This window comes from Oncorhynchus kisutch, linkage group LG11 (genome assembly GCF_002021735.2).
Source record: "Oncorhynchus kisutch isolate 150728-3 linkage group LG11, Okis_V2, whole genome shotgun sequence".
Taxonomy (NCBI): domain Eukaryota; kingdom Metazoa; phylum Chordata; class Actinopteri; order Salmoniformes; family Salmonidae; genus Oncorhynchus; species Oncorhynchus kisutch.
This window is the reverse complement of record NC_034184.2, coordinates 35,926,934-35,946,934: the sequence shown is the minus strand read 5'-3', so window position 1 is coordinate 35,946,934 and position 20,001 is coordinate 35,926,934. Positions and strand designations below refer to the sequence as shown.

Genomic DNA, 20,001 nt, shown 5'->3' with positions numbered 1-20,001 from the left:
TTCTGGTTCCACAGTGGACTATTTCCATGGAAATAGAACAGAATATCATAGGTACGAATCTCACTGACCCGTGCTCTGTCGTTCTGCCCCTGAAGAAGACAGTTAACCCACTGTTCCCCGGCACAGAAGACGTGGATGTCGATTAAGGCAGCCCTCCGCTCCTCTCTGACTCCGAGGGGTTGGGTTAAATGTGGAAGACACATTTCAGTTGAATGCATTCAGTTGTACAAGGTTTCCCCCTTTCCCTTCCCCTTCCCTTCCACAATACAAAATAAATGTGTTTGCATGATTAATGTCTAAGCAAATACATTTCCATGCATCCTATCCTTAACACCTAAGCTAGCAGTGTTATTAAAAGCCTTAACGTTCTCAGAACGTTATTTAATTACCTTCAAATGACCTAAAATGTCTATTCTCAATACATTAATAAAACCTCCCAGGAAAGCTTTCAGGGAACCATAGTTAAATGTAATGCATAACTAAATTGAGATAATAGCTTCCTTCCACGATGGGGGAGTAAGGCCTTCCTCCTTCAAGGTCTAATTGAAGGATGATACAGTATAAGCAAAGGGGTAAATTCCTCTTCGAAGGTTTTGTACCACTCTGATGGGAAGACGTCGCTCCCTGGAGGATTGTTGTTCTCAAGTCGAGCAACTGCACTCCCTAACTCCCTTACTCTTCCTAGAATAGACTGAGTGAAGTACAGAGTAACGGGTATAATCCCTTTCCAATGTGTGGAGGTCCTTCCAGATATCTATCAGTCCCAGTTCTATCAATGAGGTATCAATCAACTTTGTGAGGTGCATTGTATTTCTCTTAGTACTGGTCGTGTCGAGATGATTTAACACCAGGTTCAAATTGCCCGTACAAATTAAAATAAATGTGTAAAAAATTACTTTTCCCTCTCTGGAGGGACATAAACATGAATGTTAGTTACCTCTTTATGTTATATTTTCCCCATTACCACCGTTAATCTCTCCTTTTTGTCATTAATTGACTTAATACTTTCAAAATGAACAGAGTTAATAATAATGATCGCCAGACCCCTGCTGTGTTTCTATTTAAAAGTATTGTACAATGTGTTTTTCAGCTTTTCATGTTCCAATTGTGATAAATGGCTTGTGCGTTCTCCTTTTTTATTTTTGCAAAAACCTTACTTCTCTTAATAGGATTGTCCAAACCATTCACGGGCCGAACTCCCAGTGGATGAATTAGTCATATGTTGCATTATTTTTATACATCAAGATGGTATTGCAACCCCGGTAAACAAAACATATTCAAACCCTGAACATCTGGATACAAAATCTCAATAAGATAACAAAAAGTAGACCTGCCAAAAAATGGGTTGCCCAATGCAGTCCTCCCCACACACCCCCTGTGTGGTCCGAGGAGAAAAATCCATGCTATGTGGAGGCCCCTCTCTAGCAGTGCAGAGATAGTCTAAAATTCTCCCTCTACACATTCTAGCTATGACCAGTTTATGACACACACCCGTCGGTCTTGGTTCCTATTCAAAAGAGATATATCCTGATTCTAAGATGGCGTAGCAGTAGTTCGTCCTGTCCTGTCGTGTCCCTGTATATATCGTTTATTTTTCGTTTTTTACATATTTTCTCCACATATCTCTTTGAAAACATTTTGCTAAACCCTAAGCTTCCAAATACTCTCCTGCAACCCGACTCACCCAATGTAGCTATTTTTCCTAAAGTATTTATATTTACTTCGGGACCCCTCAACTGAAGCTAGCCAGCTAACCAGCGGGTATGCTAGCGGTCTCCAGCTAACCGGTCATCAGCTAACCTGTAGTTCGGAAAGCTTTCGCCTGTTCGTACAACGCGACTTTAACCAGAGCACAACGGACCTATTTATTTTTCATCCCCGGATTCCCACCGCAAACGGAACATCTTTCAGCTGGATTTTTCAGCAACTAGCTATCTAGCTAAACCGCAACCTCGGATTACTCCTGGCTAGCGTTTCCACCCACTTAGCTTGAAGCTAGCCCGGCCGTAGCACCTGCGCTACCACCGTAGCATACTCCTGAGCTACAATACCCGGGCCCACGACCGGTCTACCGATGTCATCGCATGAAGAGGAATAAACAGACTCACCCCATCGCGACGTCCCCCAAAGGCTAACTCTCTAGCCCTCGCTATCTCCCTGCTTGCTAATTCGGCCTGCTAACTGCTAGCTTGTCCAGCTCCGGCCCGCTAACTGCTACCTTGTCTAGCCCGGGCCTACAAACTGTTAGCTTGTTAGCAGAGGCCTGCTAACCGCCTGAATCGCCGCGTCTCAAACGCTCACCGGACCCATATTTACTTTCTATCTCTTTTGACTTTTAATTTGTTTATACCTTCCAGAAACCTGCCTCACCCAATGTGATACAGAATCGCTATTATTTTTTAAATTTATTTTTAGAACACACTCAAGAACCTCCAGAAGCTAACCAGCTAACTAGCTACAAGCTATTTAGTCATTGTTAGTTTTTTTTTACCTGGATAACACTCGCCAGGCCAGCTTCCCTGCCCCATCCACCGCTGCCCCCTGGACACTGATCTCTTGGCTACATAGCTGATGCACGCTGGACTGTCCATTAATCACGGTACTCCATTCTGCTTGTTTGTTCTATCTGTTGGCCCCGTTGCCTAGTCTACGCCATTTTACCTGCTGTTGTTGTGCTAGCTGATTAGCTGTTGTCTCACCTACTGTTTTAGCTAGCTTTCCCAATTCAACACCTGTGATTACTGTATGCCTCGCTGTATGTCTCTCTCAAATGTCAATATGCCTTGTATACTGTTGTTCAGGTTAGTTATCATTGTTTTAGTTCACAATGGAGCCCCTAGTTCCACTCTTCACGCCCCTGATAACTCCTTTGTCCCACCTCCCACACATGCGGTGACCTCACCCATTACTACCAGCATGTCCAGAGATACAACCTCCCTCATCATCACCCAGTGCCTGGGCTTACCTCCGCTGTACCCGCACCCCACCATACCCCTGTCTGCGCATTATGCCCTGAATATATTCTACCATGCCCAGAAACCTGCTCCTCTTATTCTCTGTCCCCAACGCTCTAGGCGACCAGTTTTGATAGCCTTTAGCCGCACCCTCATACTACTCCTTCTCTGTTCCGCGGGTGATGTGGAGGTAAACCCAGGCCCTGCATGTCCCCAGGCACCCTCATTTGTTGACTTCTGTGATCGAAAAAGCCTTGGTTTCATGCATGTCAACATCAGAAGCCTCCTCCCTAAGTTTGTTTTACTCACTGCTTTAGCACACTCTGCTAACCCTGATGTCCTTGCTGTGTCTGAATCCTGGCTCAGGAAGGCCACCAAAAATTCAGAGATTTCCATACCCAACTATAACATCTTCCGTCAAGATAGAACTGCCAAAGGGGGCGGAGTTGCAGTTTACTGCAGAGATAGCCTGCAAAGTAATGTCATACTTTCCAGGTCCATACCCAAACAGTTCGAACTACTAATTTTGAAAATTACTCTCTCCAGAAAAAGTCTCTCACGGTTGCCGCCTGCTACCGACCCCCATCAGCTCCCAGCTGTGCCCTGGACACCATTTGTGAATTGATCGCCCCCCATCTAGCTTCAGAGTTTGTTCTGTTAGGTGACCTAAACTGGGATATGCTTAACACCTCGCCAGTCCTACAATCTAAGCTAGATGCCCTCAATCTCACACAAATCATCAAGGAACCCACCAGGTACAACCCTAACTCTGTAAACAAGGGCACCCTCATAGACGTCATCCTGACCAACTGGCCCTCCAAATACACCTCCGCTGTCTTCAACCAGGATCTCAGCGATCACTGCCTCATTGCCTGTATCCGCTACGGAGCCGCAGTCAAACGACCACCCCTCATCACTGTCAAACGCTCCCTAAAACACTTCTGTGAGCAGGCCTTTCTAATCGACCTGGCCCGGGTATCCTGGAAGGACATTGACCTCATCCCGTCAGTTGAGGATGCCTGGTCATTCTTTAAAAGTAACTTCCTCACCATTTTAGATAAGCATGCTCCGTTCAAAAAATGCAGAACTAAGAACAGATACAGCCCTTGGTTCACCCCAGACCTGACTGCCCTCGACCAGCACAAAAACATCCTGTGGCGGACTGCAATAGCATCGAATAGTCCCCGTGATATGCAACTGTTCACGGAAGTCCGGAACCAATACACGCAGTCAGGAAAGCTAAGGCCAGCTTCTTCAGGCAGAAGTTTGCATCCTGTAGCTCCAACTCCAAAAAGTTCTGGGACACTGTGAAGTCCATGGAAAACAAGAGCACCTCCTCCCAGCTGCCCACTGCACTGAGGCTAGGTAACACGGTCACCACTGATAAATCCATGATTATCGAAAACTTCAATAAGCATTTCTCAACGGCTGGCCATGCCTTCCGCCTGGCTACTTCAACCTCGGCCAACAGCTCCGCCCCCCCCGCAGCTCCTCGCCCAAGCCTCTCCAGGTTCTCCTTTAACCAAATCCAGATAGCAGATGTTCTGAAAGAGCTGCAAAACCTGGACCCGTACAAATCAGCTGGGCTTGACAATCTGGACCCTCTATTTCTGAAACTATCTGCCACCATTGTCGCAACCCCTATTACCAGCCTGTTCAACCTCTCTTTCATATCGTCTGAGATCCCCAAGGATTGGAAAGCTGCCGCAGTCATCCCCCTCTTCAAAGGGGGAGACACCCTGGACCCAAACTGTTACAGACCTATATCCATCCTGCCCTGCCTATCCAAGGTCTTTGAAAGCCAAGTTAACAAACAGGTCACTGACCATCTCGAATCCCACCGCACCTTCTCCGCTGTGCAATCTGGTTTCCGAGCCGGTCATGGGTGCACCTCAGCCACACTCAAGGTACTCAACGATATCATAACCGCCATCGATAAAAGACAGTACTGTGCAGCCGTCTTCATCGACCTTGCCAAGGCTTTCGACTCTGTCAATCACCATATTCTTATCGGCAGACTCAGGAGCCTCGGTTTTTCGGATGACTGCCTTGCCTGGTTCACCAATTACTTTGCAGACAGAGTTCAGTGCGTCAAATCGGAGGGCATGCTGTCTGGTCCTCTGGCAGTCTCTATGGGGGTGCCACAGGGTTCAATTCTCGGGCCGACTCTTTTCTCTGTGTATATCAATGATGTTGCTCTTGCTGCGGGCGATTCCCTGATCCACCTCTACGCAGACGACACCATTCTATATACCTTCGGCCCGTCTTTGGACACTGTGCTATCTAACCTCCAAACAAGCTTCAATGCCATACAACACTCCTTCCGTGGCCTCCAACTGCTCTTAAACGCTAGTAAAACCAAATGCATGCTTTTCAACCGGTCGCTGCCTGCACCCGCATGCCCGACTAGCATCACCACCCTGGATGGTTCCGACCTAGAATATGTGGACGTCTATAAGTACCTAGGTGTCTGGCTAGACTGCAAACTCTCCTTCCAGACTCATATCAAACATCTCCAATCGAAAATCAAATCAAGAGTCGGCTTTCTATTCCGCAACAAAGCCTCCTTCACTCACGCCGCCAAGCTTACCCTAGTAAAACTGACTATCCTACCGATCCTCGACTTCGGCGATGTCATCTACAAAATGGCTTCCAACACTCTACTCAGCAAACTGGATGCAGTCTATCACAGTGCCATCCGTTTCGTCACTAAAGCACCTTATACCACCCACCACTGCGACTTGTATGCTCTAGTCGGCTGGCCCTCGCTACATATTCGTCGCCAGACCCACTGGCTCCAGGTCATCTACAAGTCCATGCTAGGTAAAGCTCCGCCTTATCTCAGCTCACTGGTCACGATGGCAACACCCATCCGTAGCACGCGCTCCAGCAGGTGTATCTCACTGATCATCCCTAAAGCCAACACCTCATTTGGCCGCCTTTCGTTCCAGTACTCTGCTGCCTGTGACTGGAACGAATTGCAAAAATCGCTGAAGTTGGAGACTTTTATCTCCCTCACCAACTTCAAACATCAGCTATCTGAGCAGCTAACCGATCGCTGCAGCTGTACATAGTCTATTGGTAAATAGCCCACCCTTTTTCACCTACCTCATCCCCATACTGTTTTTATTTATTTACTTTTCTGCTCTTTTGCACACCAATATCTCTACCTGTACATGACCATCTGATCATTCATCACTCCAGTGTTAATCTGCAAAATTGTAATTATTTGCCTACCTCCTCATGCCTTTTGCACACATTGTATATAGACTCCCCCTTTGGTTTCTACTGTGTTATTGACTTATTAATTGTTTACTCCATGTGTAACTCTTTGTTGTCTGCTCACACTGCTATGCTTTATCTTGGCCAGGTCGCAGTTGCAAATGAGAACTTGTTCTCAACTAGCCTACCTGGTTAAATAAAGGTGAAATAAAAAAATTTAAAAAAGTCAGTGTTCCGTTTGAAAGATTCACTTCGTTTGAGAGTTTCCAAATAAAATGTTGTTGCAGCTAAAGTAAACAGTCGGAAATAACGTTACGTTAGTATGTTAACCGATTGGCCTTAATCCTCAAGTGACCCTATCCAAGGCTGGGTTATAGCCTATAAACAATGACAGTTTTAGTCCCAAAACAAATTAGCAGAGCTGAGGTTGCAGGCTATTTGGCTAGCTATAAATTGCTTAGTCAACCCAGCCCAGCAATATGCTACCTAACCAGACAGCCATAGTTGCTATCCATCCACCCTAACTAGCTAAACCGCCATCTATAGGTGTTATCCACCTACATCATATTTCAGCCCTAGCAAATTCCCCATACCCGTTATTACAAATCACATATATATCCATAGAATTAGGTCTTCATTTGAATTCCTGCAATCTGTCCCTTGCTCATTGTACCGTCTCTTATCCTTCGGCTCTGGCTGAATTCCGCTCCCCTCCCACATGCCTCCACGTCAACACTTGTTGAAGTTGTCTCTCACTGGTACTGCTGTTGAGCCCGTCCTCTACCTTTACCTCTTTACTGAATCCCATCTTCCTCATGTCCTGCCTCAGCCACACTGCTGTAGACCGTTGTCCATGGGGGATTTTCATCTCTGAATCCCATCTTCCTCATGTCCTGCCTCAGCCACACTGCTGTAGACCGTTGTCCATGGGGGATTTTCATCTCTGAATCCCATCTTTCTCATGTCCTGCCTCAGCGACACTGCTGTAGACCGTTGTCCATGGGGGATTTTCATCTCTGAATCCCATCTTCCTCATGTCCTGTATGTACTGCCTCAGCCACACTGCTGTAGACCGTTGTCCATGGGGGATTTTCATCTCTGAGTCCCATCTTCCTCATGTCCTGCCTCAGCCACACTGCTGTAGACTGTTGTCCATGGGGGATTTTCATCTCTGAATCCCATCTTCCTCATGTCCTGCCTCAGCCACACTGCTGTAGACCGTTGTCCATGGGGTATTTTCATCTCTGAATCCCATCTTCCTCATGTCCTGCCTCAGCCACACTGCTGTAGACCGTTGTCCATGGGGGATTTTCATCTCTGAATCCCATCTTCCTCATGTCCTGTACTGCCTCAGCCACACTGCTGTAGACCGTTGTCCATGGGGGATTTTCATCTCTGAATCCCCTCATGAGCGTAATCGTGGTCGAATGACAGTATGCGTGTTCCATGTTTTAATCTTCTTCTGCCAGGCTTTCCTCAAAATCATTTCCTTGGTATTGTATTGGTTTTTGAGCAAGTGCCCCGTATGCATTCTGGATCTGAAGATCTGTGTCTGTCGGCAGAGAACGTTCATGTTTGAGTAGACCTTCGATGAATTGGGGCATATCTCTTCCCTCTGCATCCACAGCAATATAAATATGGATATTGTTGTGCCTGGACCTTCCCTCTCAAGGTAACTCAGTTTCTCCTGTATTCACTGTTGTTGTTTCAATGGAAGAAGTAGAGCTTTGCCAATTTCCGTGTTTTGTCCTTCCAGCTATTCGATCCGTGTCTCTGCCCCTTTAAAAACGGCGTGAAGTTCCCATTACATTTCCTGGAGCCTCGCTGTAACTTCATGTTTGAATTCCTCTAACTCCTTCTTTATTTCCTTCTTAACTTCGTCCTTGAATGTGGTCAGGTTCCCTCTCACTTCGGTTCTAAGTTTGCAGATTTCTCTGCTAATACTTATCAGCATTTCCTTCGCAGGGTTCCTCTCCATCTCACTTTCGACATTGCCGCCTTGCCTTGCTTGTTGAGGGCTGTGTATACCTTCATCCATTTCTGCTTTATCTGACTCTATAACTTGTGTTTTACACTTATTGTGACCTCGTTCAACTTCCATGATCTCGTTCAACTTCCCCCACTCATTTATACTGAAGCTTAATATATAAACATTTTGAAAAGATGAATTTGGGGGTGAATTATTTAGAACCGACCGGGAGCTTGTTTTCTACATTGCCAATCCATCGCTCACCAACTACATAGTCGGCATAACTAAATGGTATGTCGCTTTTCTTCCACCCAAGGATTATAGATCTGAATCAGTAAGAAGAAACAACCCTTAATAACCCCTAGAGTCGATTTTCTGCTGCCCCGCAAAAATCTCTGAATCCCATCTTTCTCATGTCCTGCCTCAGCGACACTGCTGTAGACCGTTGTCCATGGGGGATTTTCATCTCTGAATCCCATCTTCCTCATGTCCTGTATGTACTGCCTCAGCCACACTGCTGTAGACCGTTGTCCATGGGGGATTTTCATCTCTGAGTCCCATCTTCCTCATGTCCTGCCTCAGCCACACTGCTGTAGACTGTTGTCCATGGGGGATTTTCATCTCTGAATCCCATCTTCCTCATGTCCTGCCTCAGCCACACTGCTGTAGACCGTTGTCCATGGGGTATTTTCATCTCTGAATCCCATCTTCCTCATGTCCTGCCTCAGCCACACTGCTGTAGACCGTTGTCCATGGGGGATTTTCATCTCTGAATCCCATCTTCCTCATGTCCTGTACTGCCTCAGCCACACTGCTGTAGACCGTTGTCCATGGGGGATTTTCATCTCTGAATCCCCTCATGAGCGTAATCGTGGTCGAATGACAGTATGCGTGTTCCATGTTTTAATCTTCTTCTGCCAGGCTTTCCTCAAAATCATTTCCTTGGTATTGTATTGGTTTTTGAGCAAGTGCCCCGTATGCATTCTGGATCTGAAGATCTGTGTCTGTCGGCAGAGAACGTTCATGTTTGAGTAGACCTTCGATGAATTGGGGCATATCTCTTCCCTCTGCATCCACAGCAATATAAATATGGATATTGTTGTGCCTGGACCTTCCCTCTCAAGGTAACTCAGTTTCTCCTGTATTCACTGTTGTTGTTTCAATGGAAGAAGTAGAGCTTTGCCAATTTCCGTGTTTTGTCCTTCCAGCTATTCGATCCGTGTCTCTGCCCCTTTAAAAACGGCGTGAAGTTCCCATTACATTTCCTGGAGCCTCGCTGTAACTTCATGTTTGAATTCCTCTAACTCCTTCTTTATTTCCTTCTTAACTTCGTCCTTGAATGTGGTCAGGTTCCCTCTCACTTCGGTTCTAAGTTTGCAGATTTCTCTGCTAATACTTATCAGCATTTCCTTCGCAGGGTTCCTCTCCATCTCACTTTCGACATTGCCGCCTTGCCTTGCTTGTTGAGGGCTGTGTATACCTTCATCCATTTCTGCTTTATCTGACTCTATAACTTGTGTTTTACACTTATTGTGACCTCGTTCAACTTCCATGATCTCGTTCAACTTCCCCCACTCATTTATACTGAAGCTTAATATATAAACATTTTGAAAAGATGAATTTGGGGGTGAATTATTTAGAACCGACCGGGAGCTTGTTTTCTACATTGCCAATCCATCGCTCACCAACTACATAGTCGGCATAACTAAATGGTATGTCGCTTTTCTTCCACCCAAGGATTATAGATCTGAATCAGTAAGAAGAAACAACCCTTAATAACCCCTAGAGTCGATTTTCTGCTGCCCCGCAAAAATCTAATTAGCATAATACAAAAATCCCCATAAAAACCTGTCAGTGTAAGATATCTGTCCACCGCATCCGCTGATGTCGCACTTCCGCATCTGCCCCCACAAGCGTCTTGGGACTCATCTGAAGTCGGCACAGACAATCTGCCAACGTCCGTCTGTAGCGTCCGAACAGTTTAAGGCAGCCTTTCCTATGGGTCGCGACCCACTGACCTGTTAATGGTGGGTTGCTACGTGTCAGAGTAAATGTTCTATTATTTAATGAATTACTGGAATTGATTTGGCCAAGTGCATCTGTGCTATCTGTTCAGTGCACTCTCTGCTTAGCAGCGGTCGCTGCTCAGTTTGGCACCTGCACAAGTGGGAGAGGGAGATGCCAGATCATTTTCTGCAGTTTTCTTGAAGATCACTCCGCGACACACAAGGCAGCGCTGTCGTTCAGCAGCAGATGATGCCCTGACAGCCAATGACTTGTCATTCCCACTCGCCATCACTCACCGCTGTCATCAAATGGACTTATGCTAGCCACAAGTTCTGACTGAGCTCAACGGTCATGAAACGCAAATACAGGGATGAGTTAAGGAGAAACACAATGTGTTTTGCTCGAAGAAGTGCTTAACCTTAGTAAACAAACAAATTATTAAAATGACACATCCTGACCAAAACTCCAAAGCATTATGGTAAACCCAGGGAGTTCTTTCAGAACAGGGAGGACTGCTTCAGGAAACAGTGCTTTGACATTGGAAAAGTAAGTCAGCTAGCAAGGCAGTGTTGTAATTTTAGAATAGGCGATGATAAGCAGAAATAAGGCAGTAGTAACTCTCATAGTAGTAGATGTGAGTTTCTCTTTCAAACAATCCTCCTACATCTGTAATGATTGTTGATTGTCGGAAATGATTGTTGGAAACTAGTCTAGGTTGGAACTGTTTCTGTTAAAATACAAGTAATAATTAGTATTCTGAACTGGAATAAATTGACTGAAGCAAGATGCTTTTTGAGGCAAACACTCACACAGTTCTGGGTTCTACAGCAGGAAACAGTCTACTGCCTGACTGAGAAAGCAGTAGATGTTAAATGGGGGAAAATAAACATGAATATATATTTACTGTATATGAATATTTAATTTCATTGTTATTTGTTTTGTCTATATTGCATTTGTTTTAGGCATAAGGGCAATGAAATGTACCGATATTTTGGTATAGTATCGTATTTTCCTAAGCTTGGGTCCCAGGAAAACACAACATTTCGAATTTGGGTCCCAGGCTGAAAAATAAACCCTGTTTTAGGGCTATACACTAATATGACCCTCTGTGGAAAGGTGAGACTCTCACAGACACATACATGTCTGTAGTTTTGCTCTAGGAAGCCCACAGGCCTCACAAGACTTGTCTGAAGCTCCCCTGGTACCAGCTGAAAAGATGTAATGAAGTAAACTGTATATAGAGACTGTTTAGTGCCAAAAATAAGGGGGATAATACGTGTCCATTTTTTAACAAATAATTTCTGATCTTTCTCATACAGTTGAAGTCGGAAGTTTACATACACTTAGGTTGGAGTAATTAAAACAAACTTATCAACCAATGCACAAATGTCTTGCTAACAAACTATAGTTTTGGCAAGTCGGTTAGGACATCTACTTTGTGCATGACACAAGTAATTTTTCAAACAATTGTTTACAGACAGATTATTTCACTTATTATTCACTATATCACAATTCCAGTGGGTCAGAAGTTTACATACACTAAGTTAACTGTGCCTTTAAACAGCTTGGAAAATTCCAGAAAATGATGTCATGTCTTTAGAAGCTTCTGATAGGCTAATTGACATCATGGGGAGGAATTTCCAAATGCCTGAAGGTACCACTTTCATCTGTACAAACAATAGTACGCAAGTATTAACACCATGGGACCACGCAGCCATCATACCGCTCAGGAAGGAGACGCGTTCTGTCTCCTAGAGATGAACATACTTTGGTGCGAAAAGTGCAAATCAATCCCAGAACAACAGCAAAGAACCTTGTGAAGCTGCTGGAGGAAACAGGTACAAAAATATCTATAGCCACAGTAAAATGAGTCCTATATCGACATAACCTGAAAGGCCGCTCAGGAAGGAAGCAGCTACTGTTCCAAAACTGCCATGAAAAAGCCAGACTATGGTTTGCAACTGCACATGGGGGACAAAGATCATACTTTTTGGAGAAATGTCCTCCGGTCTGATTAAATAAAAAATGGAACTGGTTGGCCATAATGACCATCATTATGTTTGGACGAGAAAGGGGGAGGCTTGCAAGCCTAAGAACACCATCCCAACCGTGAAGCACGGGGGTGGCAGCATCATGTTGTGGGGGTGCTTTGCTGCAGGAGGGACTGGTGCATTTCACAAAATAGATGGCATCATGAGGGAAGAAAATGATGTGGATATATTGAAGCAACATCTCAAGACATCAGTAAGGAAGATAAAGCTTGGTCGCAAATGGGTCTTCCAAATGGACAATGACCCCAAGCATACTTCCAAAGTTGTGGCAAAATGGCATAAGAACAACAAAGTCAAGGTATTGGAGTGGCCATCACAAAGCCCTGACCTCAATCCTATAGAACATTTGTGGGCAGAACTGAAAAAGCATGTGCGAGCAAGTAGGCCTACAAACCTGACTTAGTTACATCAGCTCTGTCAGGAGGAATGGGCCAAAATTCACCCAACGTATTGTGGGAAGCTTGTGGAAGGCTACCCAAAACATTTGACCCAAGTTAAACCATTTAAAGGCAATGCAACCAAATACTAATTGATTGTATGTAAACTTCTGACCCACTGGGAACGTGACGAAAGAAATAAAATATTAAATAAATCATTATCTCTACTATTATTCTGACATGTCACATTCTTCAAATATAGTGATTATCCTAACTGACCTAAGACAGGGATTTTTTACTAGGATTAATTGTCAGGAATTGTGAAAACTGAGTTTAAATGTAGTTGGCTAAGGTGTACGTAAACTTCCGACTTCAACTGTATCTCTTAGATATAGAACAGACACTTCAGAACAAACATCCTTAAGATTTTTTGGGGGGGACTATCTGTTGTTCCATGTAGTGAATCTGTTTTTCAATGCCTTTTTATGGGCTAATAGCCGTAAGGCCAAATACAATTTTTCATCTAATAATATTGCTTTTTTTCACTCAAAAAGGCAACAGTTCTGAACTGGGTTTAATAAAAAAAATTTTTTAAATAATTTTAATTTGGTTCTTTTTCTTTTAAACATCCATTGGTTGAAAGCTAATTGCTCAGTTATCAAGGTCAACATCCCTGTCGTGTTCACATTTCTCTCAAGTAAATGTTGTAGGTAGAGTGCCTTTTTGTCTCACCCATCTACACATAATATCCCATAATGACGAAGTGAAATCATGTTTTTCAGAATTGTTGCTTATTTATTGAAAATGAAATACAGAAATATCTCATTCACCTAAGCATTCACACCCCTCGGTCAATACATCTTAGAATCATCTTTGGCAGCGATTACAGTATTGCACACCTGGATTGTACAATATTTGCCCATTGTTATTATTTAAAAATGTATCCAAGTCAAATTGGTTGTTGATCATTGCTAGACAACCATTTTCAAATGTTGTCATAGATCTTCAAGTAGATTTAAGTCAAAACTGTATTTTGTCCACTCAGGAACATTCACTATCTTCTTGGGAAGCAACTCCGGGGTAGATTTGGCCTTGTGTTTTAGGTTATTGTCCTGCTGAAAGGTGAATTCATATCCCAATGTCTGGTGTATAAGCAGACTTATCCAGGTTATCCTCTAGGATTTTGCCTGTGCTTAGCTCCATTCCGTTTCTTTTTTTATCCTGACAAACTCATCACTCCTGAAAGATTACAAGCATACCCATAACATGATGCAGCCACCACTATGTTTGAAAATAAACTCATACTGCAAAAAATGTGGCAAAGCAATTATGCTTGGGGAAAATCCAATACAACACATTACTGAGTACCACTCTCCATAATGCCTTGTTGCAAACAGGATGCATGTTTTGGAAATGTTTATTCTGTACAGGCTTCCTTCTTTTCACTCTGTATTGTGGAGTAACTCCAATGTTGTTGACCCATCATCAATTTCCCCCTATCACAGCCATTAAACTCTGTAACTGTTTTAAAGTCACCATTGGTGAAATTCCTGAGCGTTTTATTTCCTCTCCAGCAACTGAGTTAGGAAGGACGCCTGTATCTTTCTAGTGACTGGGTGTATTGAGACACCATCCAAAGTGTACTTAATAACCATATTCAACGGGATATTCAATGTCTGCTTCCCCTATCTACCAATAGGTGCCCTTCTTTGCAAGTCATTGGAAAACCTCCCTGGTCTCTGTGTTTGAAATTCACTCCTCGACTGAGGGACCTTGCAGATAATTCTATGTGTGGAGGACAGAGATGAGGTAGTGAATAAAAACATTTGAACACTATTATTGCACACAGAGTGAGACCATGCAACATTTTATATTTGACTTGTTAAGCAAATCTGTACTCCTGAACTTACTTAGCCTTCCAATAACAAAGGGGTTGAATGCTTATTAACTCAAGACATTTCGGCTTTTAATTTTTTTTGTAAAAATTTCTAAAAAAATTATTCCACTTTGACGTTATGGGGTATTGTGTGTAGACCAGTGACAAAATAAAATTATTTGCATATGAAAATATGAGCAATTTTAGGAAAATTGGCCAAAGATTTGCCACAACTGTTTGCCAGAAGCCTGTTTTTTTCATTAAGGGTTCACAGCTAGAAAAAGCAGTAATTTAACAATTTACCAGAAACCATTTAAGAAGAGACCAGAAAGCCTTCCCAAAACCCATTCGACTCCTTAGCCATGGCTCACTAATTCCATCTCGCTCTTTCTAAAATCTTTCCACTGGTTAAAATTAGACTGCTCTACACTGTATGAATAATTACTTTTTATTCTAGTGGCATATCAGGGTCAGTAAATCTATAACACATTTTAATAAGCTGTGCCAGACATCACCACCCCCCCCCCCCCCACCACACAGACACACACAAACCCAACGTGCACACACACGCCATACCACACACACGACACAATAAGATGTGCAATAGTGAACTAAGATATATCAACCTATTGTCTGTGATGTCTTGCCAGGTATTCAGACAGGCTATAGATAAACACATCCGCCTAATTCCCAACTCAGGCTGCCCCGCCACTAGTCTCCTCTGATGTGTCCAATTACATGATGCATCATTGTAATTAAATACCTATTAACTCAGTTCAAGACTAACTGCGAGCGACTGGAATTACGTTTACATGTTACATGTTGCAACATATGCAAATATATGCAAATAATTGTATCATATATCGCATATATATATATGCAATAAGTGTAACAGATCATGCAGAATAAAAATGTCTGATGGTGGACTGAAATGGATATCAAGTTTACTATACGATTGAGCTGCTGAAAGGTAGATGAAAACGTGGTGTGTTTTATCAACTCTATTAGAATGTCAATAATTATAGAGCTGTAAAAACCATTAGAGCCCAGGTCCAGCATCTTAGATATTATATTCGAAGCAAACCCTTTATGATGGAGTGAATGGTAAGTATAGTATGTCTTAGAGCTATTAACTTATAATGGTTAGACATGAGTAATGTGAAATAAATTGTGATCCTACAGTTTAGGTTGCAATGATGTACTGAGATGAATGCAGCTTTTCAAGAGCGAACTTCTGTTATTTTGATGGGAAGACATTGCCCTCTAGTGGTGGCAGTGTGTGAATAAATGCCATTTTGTTGCGCTTGAATATCTAATAAAGGATCAGTAGATTCCATATGCATGTCTGATTAAAGCAGCGAAAAGAGAAAAACTAATTATGAGCAAATGATGAACCCACCATGATATGAAGAATATAATCAAGGGGAAATGTGTTTTCACATTGTGCTGCTATTTAGTGATGCTGTTATTACTTGCTTAATTTCACATTGAGGTACTGTAGGCCTAACTACAGCATGATTCATGTAATGGATCTATATAAATGGAAGTAAATATGTAGAACTATAATAATAATACAAAATGGTTTAAGACTTTATAGTCTGGTGATACATTACCTGCTCTAAATGTGTCACTTTTCCATCCATTCTCCCCTCGGTTGACCTTTTTTCAGGGACAATGCAAAACTCTGCTGCCGTTGGCAACCCTGGGAGCACTGACACTAGAAGCTGCTCTCCACTGATCCCTGTGACCTTCAATTAAAAAGTAATGAAAAATAAAAAATACATCTGGCATCTCAGTTTCCAGCTTTTTTAGTTTTTTTAAAGATAAGTACCAGTCACTGGCAAGAGATAATGCACAAATCAGCCCAAACATGCAAGTTCCTTTTGACAGTCTTTAGTAAAGAGCAGGCCTTTTTAAGTGCATTTGTGCTGTAACAACCCTGTCAGTTTCCTGGTATAAAACATGGTCATAGCTGACAAGACAGAAAGCCAGTGTATGGTGTCTATATAGCTCAGCAGCCAGGCCTTTTATGTAACTCAATGTGCTTCTTAACATCCTGAAAGAGACAATGGAGGAGACTGGAAACTCTTTACCTTAAATGGTACACTCTACCTGCTATTTACATTAAGCCAAATACTTATAGGGACATAACCTGATTTGTGGCACAAATCACAATCAATTCCTGCATATATGTACAAAATGCATTTCAGCAAATTTCGTGCATTTTTGTGCGTTTTTCTGGCTTAATTCCTGCGAAAAGACACAAATTGACACGAATTTATGTGCTTCTTAACACAAATTTAACCAGTAGGCTACACACAAGCCTTTTCAACAACCATATAGACACGATAGTTTATATTTAATTTTTGTTCTTAAACTCGATGTAGGATCAGGCAATATCCCTTGAGTTGCGCACCTTATGCAGGTTTGGTCCTCGGTTGGTTGCCATGTGTTCATATCGAGTGGTGTGGTCATGATGTCTAGGTCCGAAGGGAGGGGGTGCACTCCACACATATGCGCTTAGGCCGGAGGGGTCTGGGCACAGCCGGCCAAAGTTGTGGGCCCCATGGTTGCCCACTTGTAGATTGACCCATTGGTTGGGTTAAAGAGTCGTCTGTCCATAGGGTGGGGGTTAGGGTTAGGTCCAGTTGGAGTTAGGGTTAGGTATAGTTAGTAGAATGGTTAAGGTTAGGGTTAAGGTTAGGGTAAGGTATAGTCGCGTATATGGTTGTTGCAAAGGCTTGTGTGCCTACTGGTTAAATTCGTGTCTTTTCGCACGAATTAAGTAGCACATAAATTAGTGTATTTTCAAACGAATTGAACCACACAAAAATGCACAAAAACGCACGAAATCTGCTGAAATACATTTTGTACATATATGCGCAAATTGGATGTGAGGCTGGGCTGGTACAGGAGAACTCACTTGGACCATGGAGTCCTTGACCACTCTACTGATGTCCTGCCTCCATTCAGGCACACCAGGATTGAAGGCCTCCAGATTAGAGGAGAAGGCTAAAACGTGTGACTTGAAATGTTCTACAGGAAAATACAAGACACATATTTAATGGCGATAGATGCTAGATAATAAGAGAGAAACTGTTAATAGATCAGAAGAGGTTATAAATGATTAAATGTTAAACATCTAAATGATCAAATCACCTTCTATTGGTCGCATCACAGTCAGTATTTTATATCACAGAACATTTACCACCTGAATGTTAGAAACATATAACACCTCTGTAATTTAGAGATGAGTCATTTCAAATACCTACCATAGACAGCAACAGTTATTTTGTCTTGAAGGACGGTGTTACCAACTGACACTTGCACGGTGACAGTATGGGTTCCCTCCTTTGAGAAGGTGAAGGACATTCCTCCCACTAAAGTCATAACAGGCTAACACACATAAAAAAGACAGAGTGATAGAGTTTGACAGAGAGAGAGAGAGAGAGAGAGAGAGAGAGAGAGAGAGAGAGAGAGAGAGAGAGAATGTCACAAACTAAAGGTGGGTTTCTCCGTACAATTCACAATATTGCAATTAATATAGTAAATGAGGTAAGTAAAGTTCTGTAAATCTGTAAAGTTTTAAGATATAGTGGAATACTTCACTGACCTCAGTGTGGTTGTTGAACCACCAGTAGTAGGTGACTGATCCAACGTAACGTGGCTTCAGGACTGTTGATAGATTCACTGCTTCATTCCTAACAACCACCGAGGGAGCTGAAAGCTGCACTTGTTCAAGTAGACCTACAATAAAATAAAATAGATGTGTTTCCTTTCACGGAAGTGTATTCCTTTCCTACTGCAGATACATCATTAACAGAGTTTTTCTACGGGTAGAAATGTTGCAAAGAGTACCTGTAATTCTAAAGTAAATGAATTATATCAGTCATTCATGTGCTGTTTCACTTACAGGTAACATGTAGATATAGTAAGACTCTCTCAGAGCCAAGGCTGTTGAGTGCCGTGGCAACCACTCGGTAAATGCCCACTTTACTGTATATATGTTTGATTCCATCCTCTATGGAGCTGATGTTAGCGTAGGATATGGCCGTCCCGTCTCCAAAGTCCAATGTTATACTTGTTGTGGAGCCATCACTCTACCAATGGAAACATGTTTATGATTAAATTTAAAAAAATGGCCACAGTGTGCATGTTTAACACAATTTAAATACATATATTCATATATTTATTTATATATCCTACACATATTGTGCATGTAGAAATACATTGTTATATGTGACAACTGTTATATGACAATGGCTACAAGTGTTTGACAACAACAATCTAGGCTCTACGAATCAACAAAATGTACAACATGATGCACTGCAGCTCATCTCAATCCATTGGTTGACGATTGAGAGTAAACCAATGTATATGTAAATGTATACTATAGGGCGACAAATACATAACATGCCCATTCATACCACAAAATGAGTGCCTTTTGGATCCCTTTGACATTTCAAGTACAAATATTGAATTTTAACAGCCTGTTATATTAAATGAAGTGCCTTTTAATATAGACCACATGGAAAATGTAATCAATCTGATTTATTCAGCATTTTGACATGTGCATCCTCTGTGACTGTCACTTTGGTTAGGTCAGGGTGTGACCGGGGTGGGCAATCTATGTGTTCTATTTCTTTGTTGGCCAGGTATGGTTCCCAATCAGAGGCAGCTGTCTATCGTTGTCTCTGATTGGGGATCATACTTAGGCAGCCTGTTTTCCACCTTAGTTTGTGGGATCTTGATTTTTGTTAGTTGCTGTATAGCCTGCATAACTTTACGTTCGTGTTGTATTTTAGTATTTTTTTTTTGGTGTTCATTTTAAATAAAAGTAAGATGTTCGCCTACCACGCTGCGCCTTGGTCTAATTCATCTTTCGACGAGTGTAACAGTGACTTCTTGTAAGATTTAACCCACTTACCCCAACATTTCTCAAAGTTGTCTCCATAATTGTAAACCCCTAGTTCATTTAATGTGATTGGTGATTACTTTTAACGTTAAAAAAAAACTACCTGTTCATAATTTTAAGGTCGACCCTGTTACGTGAACTGAACTCTCGTTTTAATATGGAATTATTTAAATGATTCCTTTTTTAAAATAGAAAACAAAAAACAAAGACGGAACATTTTAAAGTCCAAGCAGGTGAGCTGGTCCTACTCTTTTTTGCCATTTTCTCATGTTTTGTGGTGGAAAACTGAGTGGGTCGAGCATAACACATCAACCCTGTTACCCATTTGTATTTATTAAGGATGTCCAGCAACACTAAGGCAGTTATATAAAATAAAAATATTACATGGCATTACATGTCTCATAACCTTTCACAACACATTAAGTTTGCTTCCTCAGGCGACAACTCTACTATCACATACTGTATCTACAATACAAAATCCATGTGTACATGCGTGTCTTGTCATGTGTATGTTTGTCTGTGCACATAGATTGACAGACTAGAAATGTTTAGCAATTTTTTGGGGTGAAGCTTGCATTCAATTTCCCTCCCTGTTGCACACAACAAGCTTCTGTACCCCTGTCAAAAGAG

The 20,001-nt window shown here is 42.4% G+C and overlaps 1 protein-coding gene across 1 annotated transcript in view; it reads right to left on the bottom strand.

The window, feature by feature from the left end:
- The window catches only part of LOC109898856 (VPS10 domain-containing receptor SorCS1-like), a 116,416-nt gene that overhangs the window by 9,192 nt on the left and 87,223 nt on the right, over positions 1-20,001 (bottom strand). The window contains exons 20-24 of the mRNA XM_031835001.1: positions 18,370-18,556; positions 18,070-18,203; positions 17,729-17,852; positions 17,380-17,492; positions 16,070-16,204 (exon numbers count right to left, since the gene is read on the bottom strand). Coding sequence (XP_031690861.1) covers positions 16,070-16,204; positions 17,380-17,492; positions 17,729-17,852; positions 18,070-18,203; positions 18,370-18,556 — 693 coding nt within the window. The remainder of the gene's footprint in view (positions 1-16,069; positions 16,205-17,379; positions 17,493-17,728; positions 17,853-18,069; positions 18,204-18,369; positions 18,557-20,001) is intronic.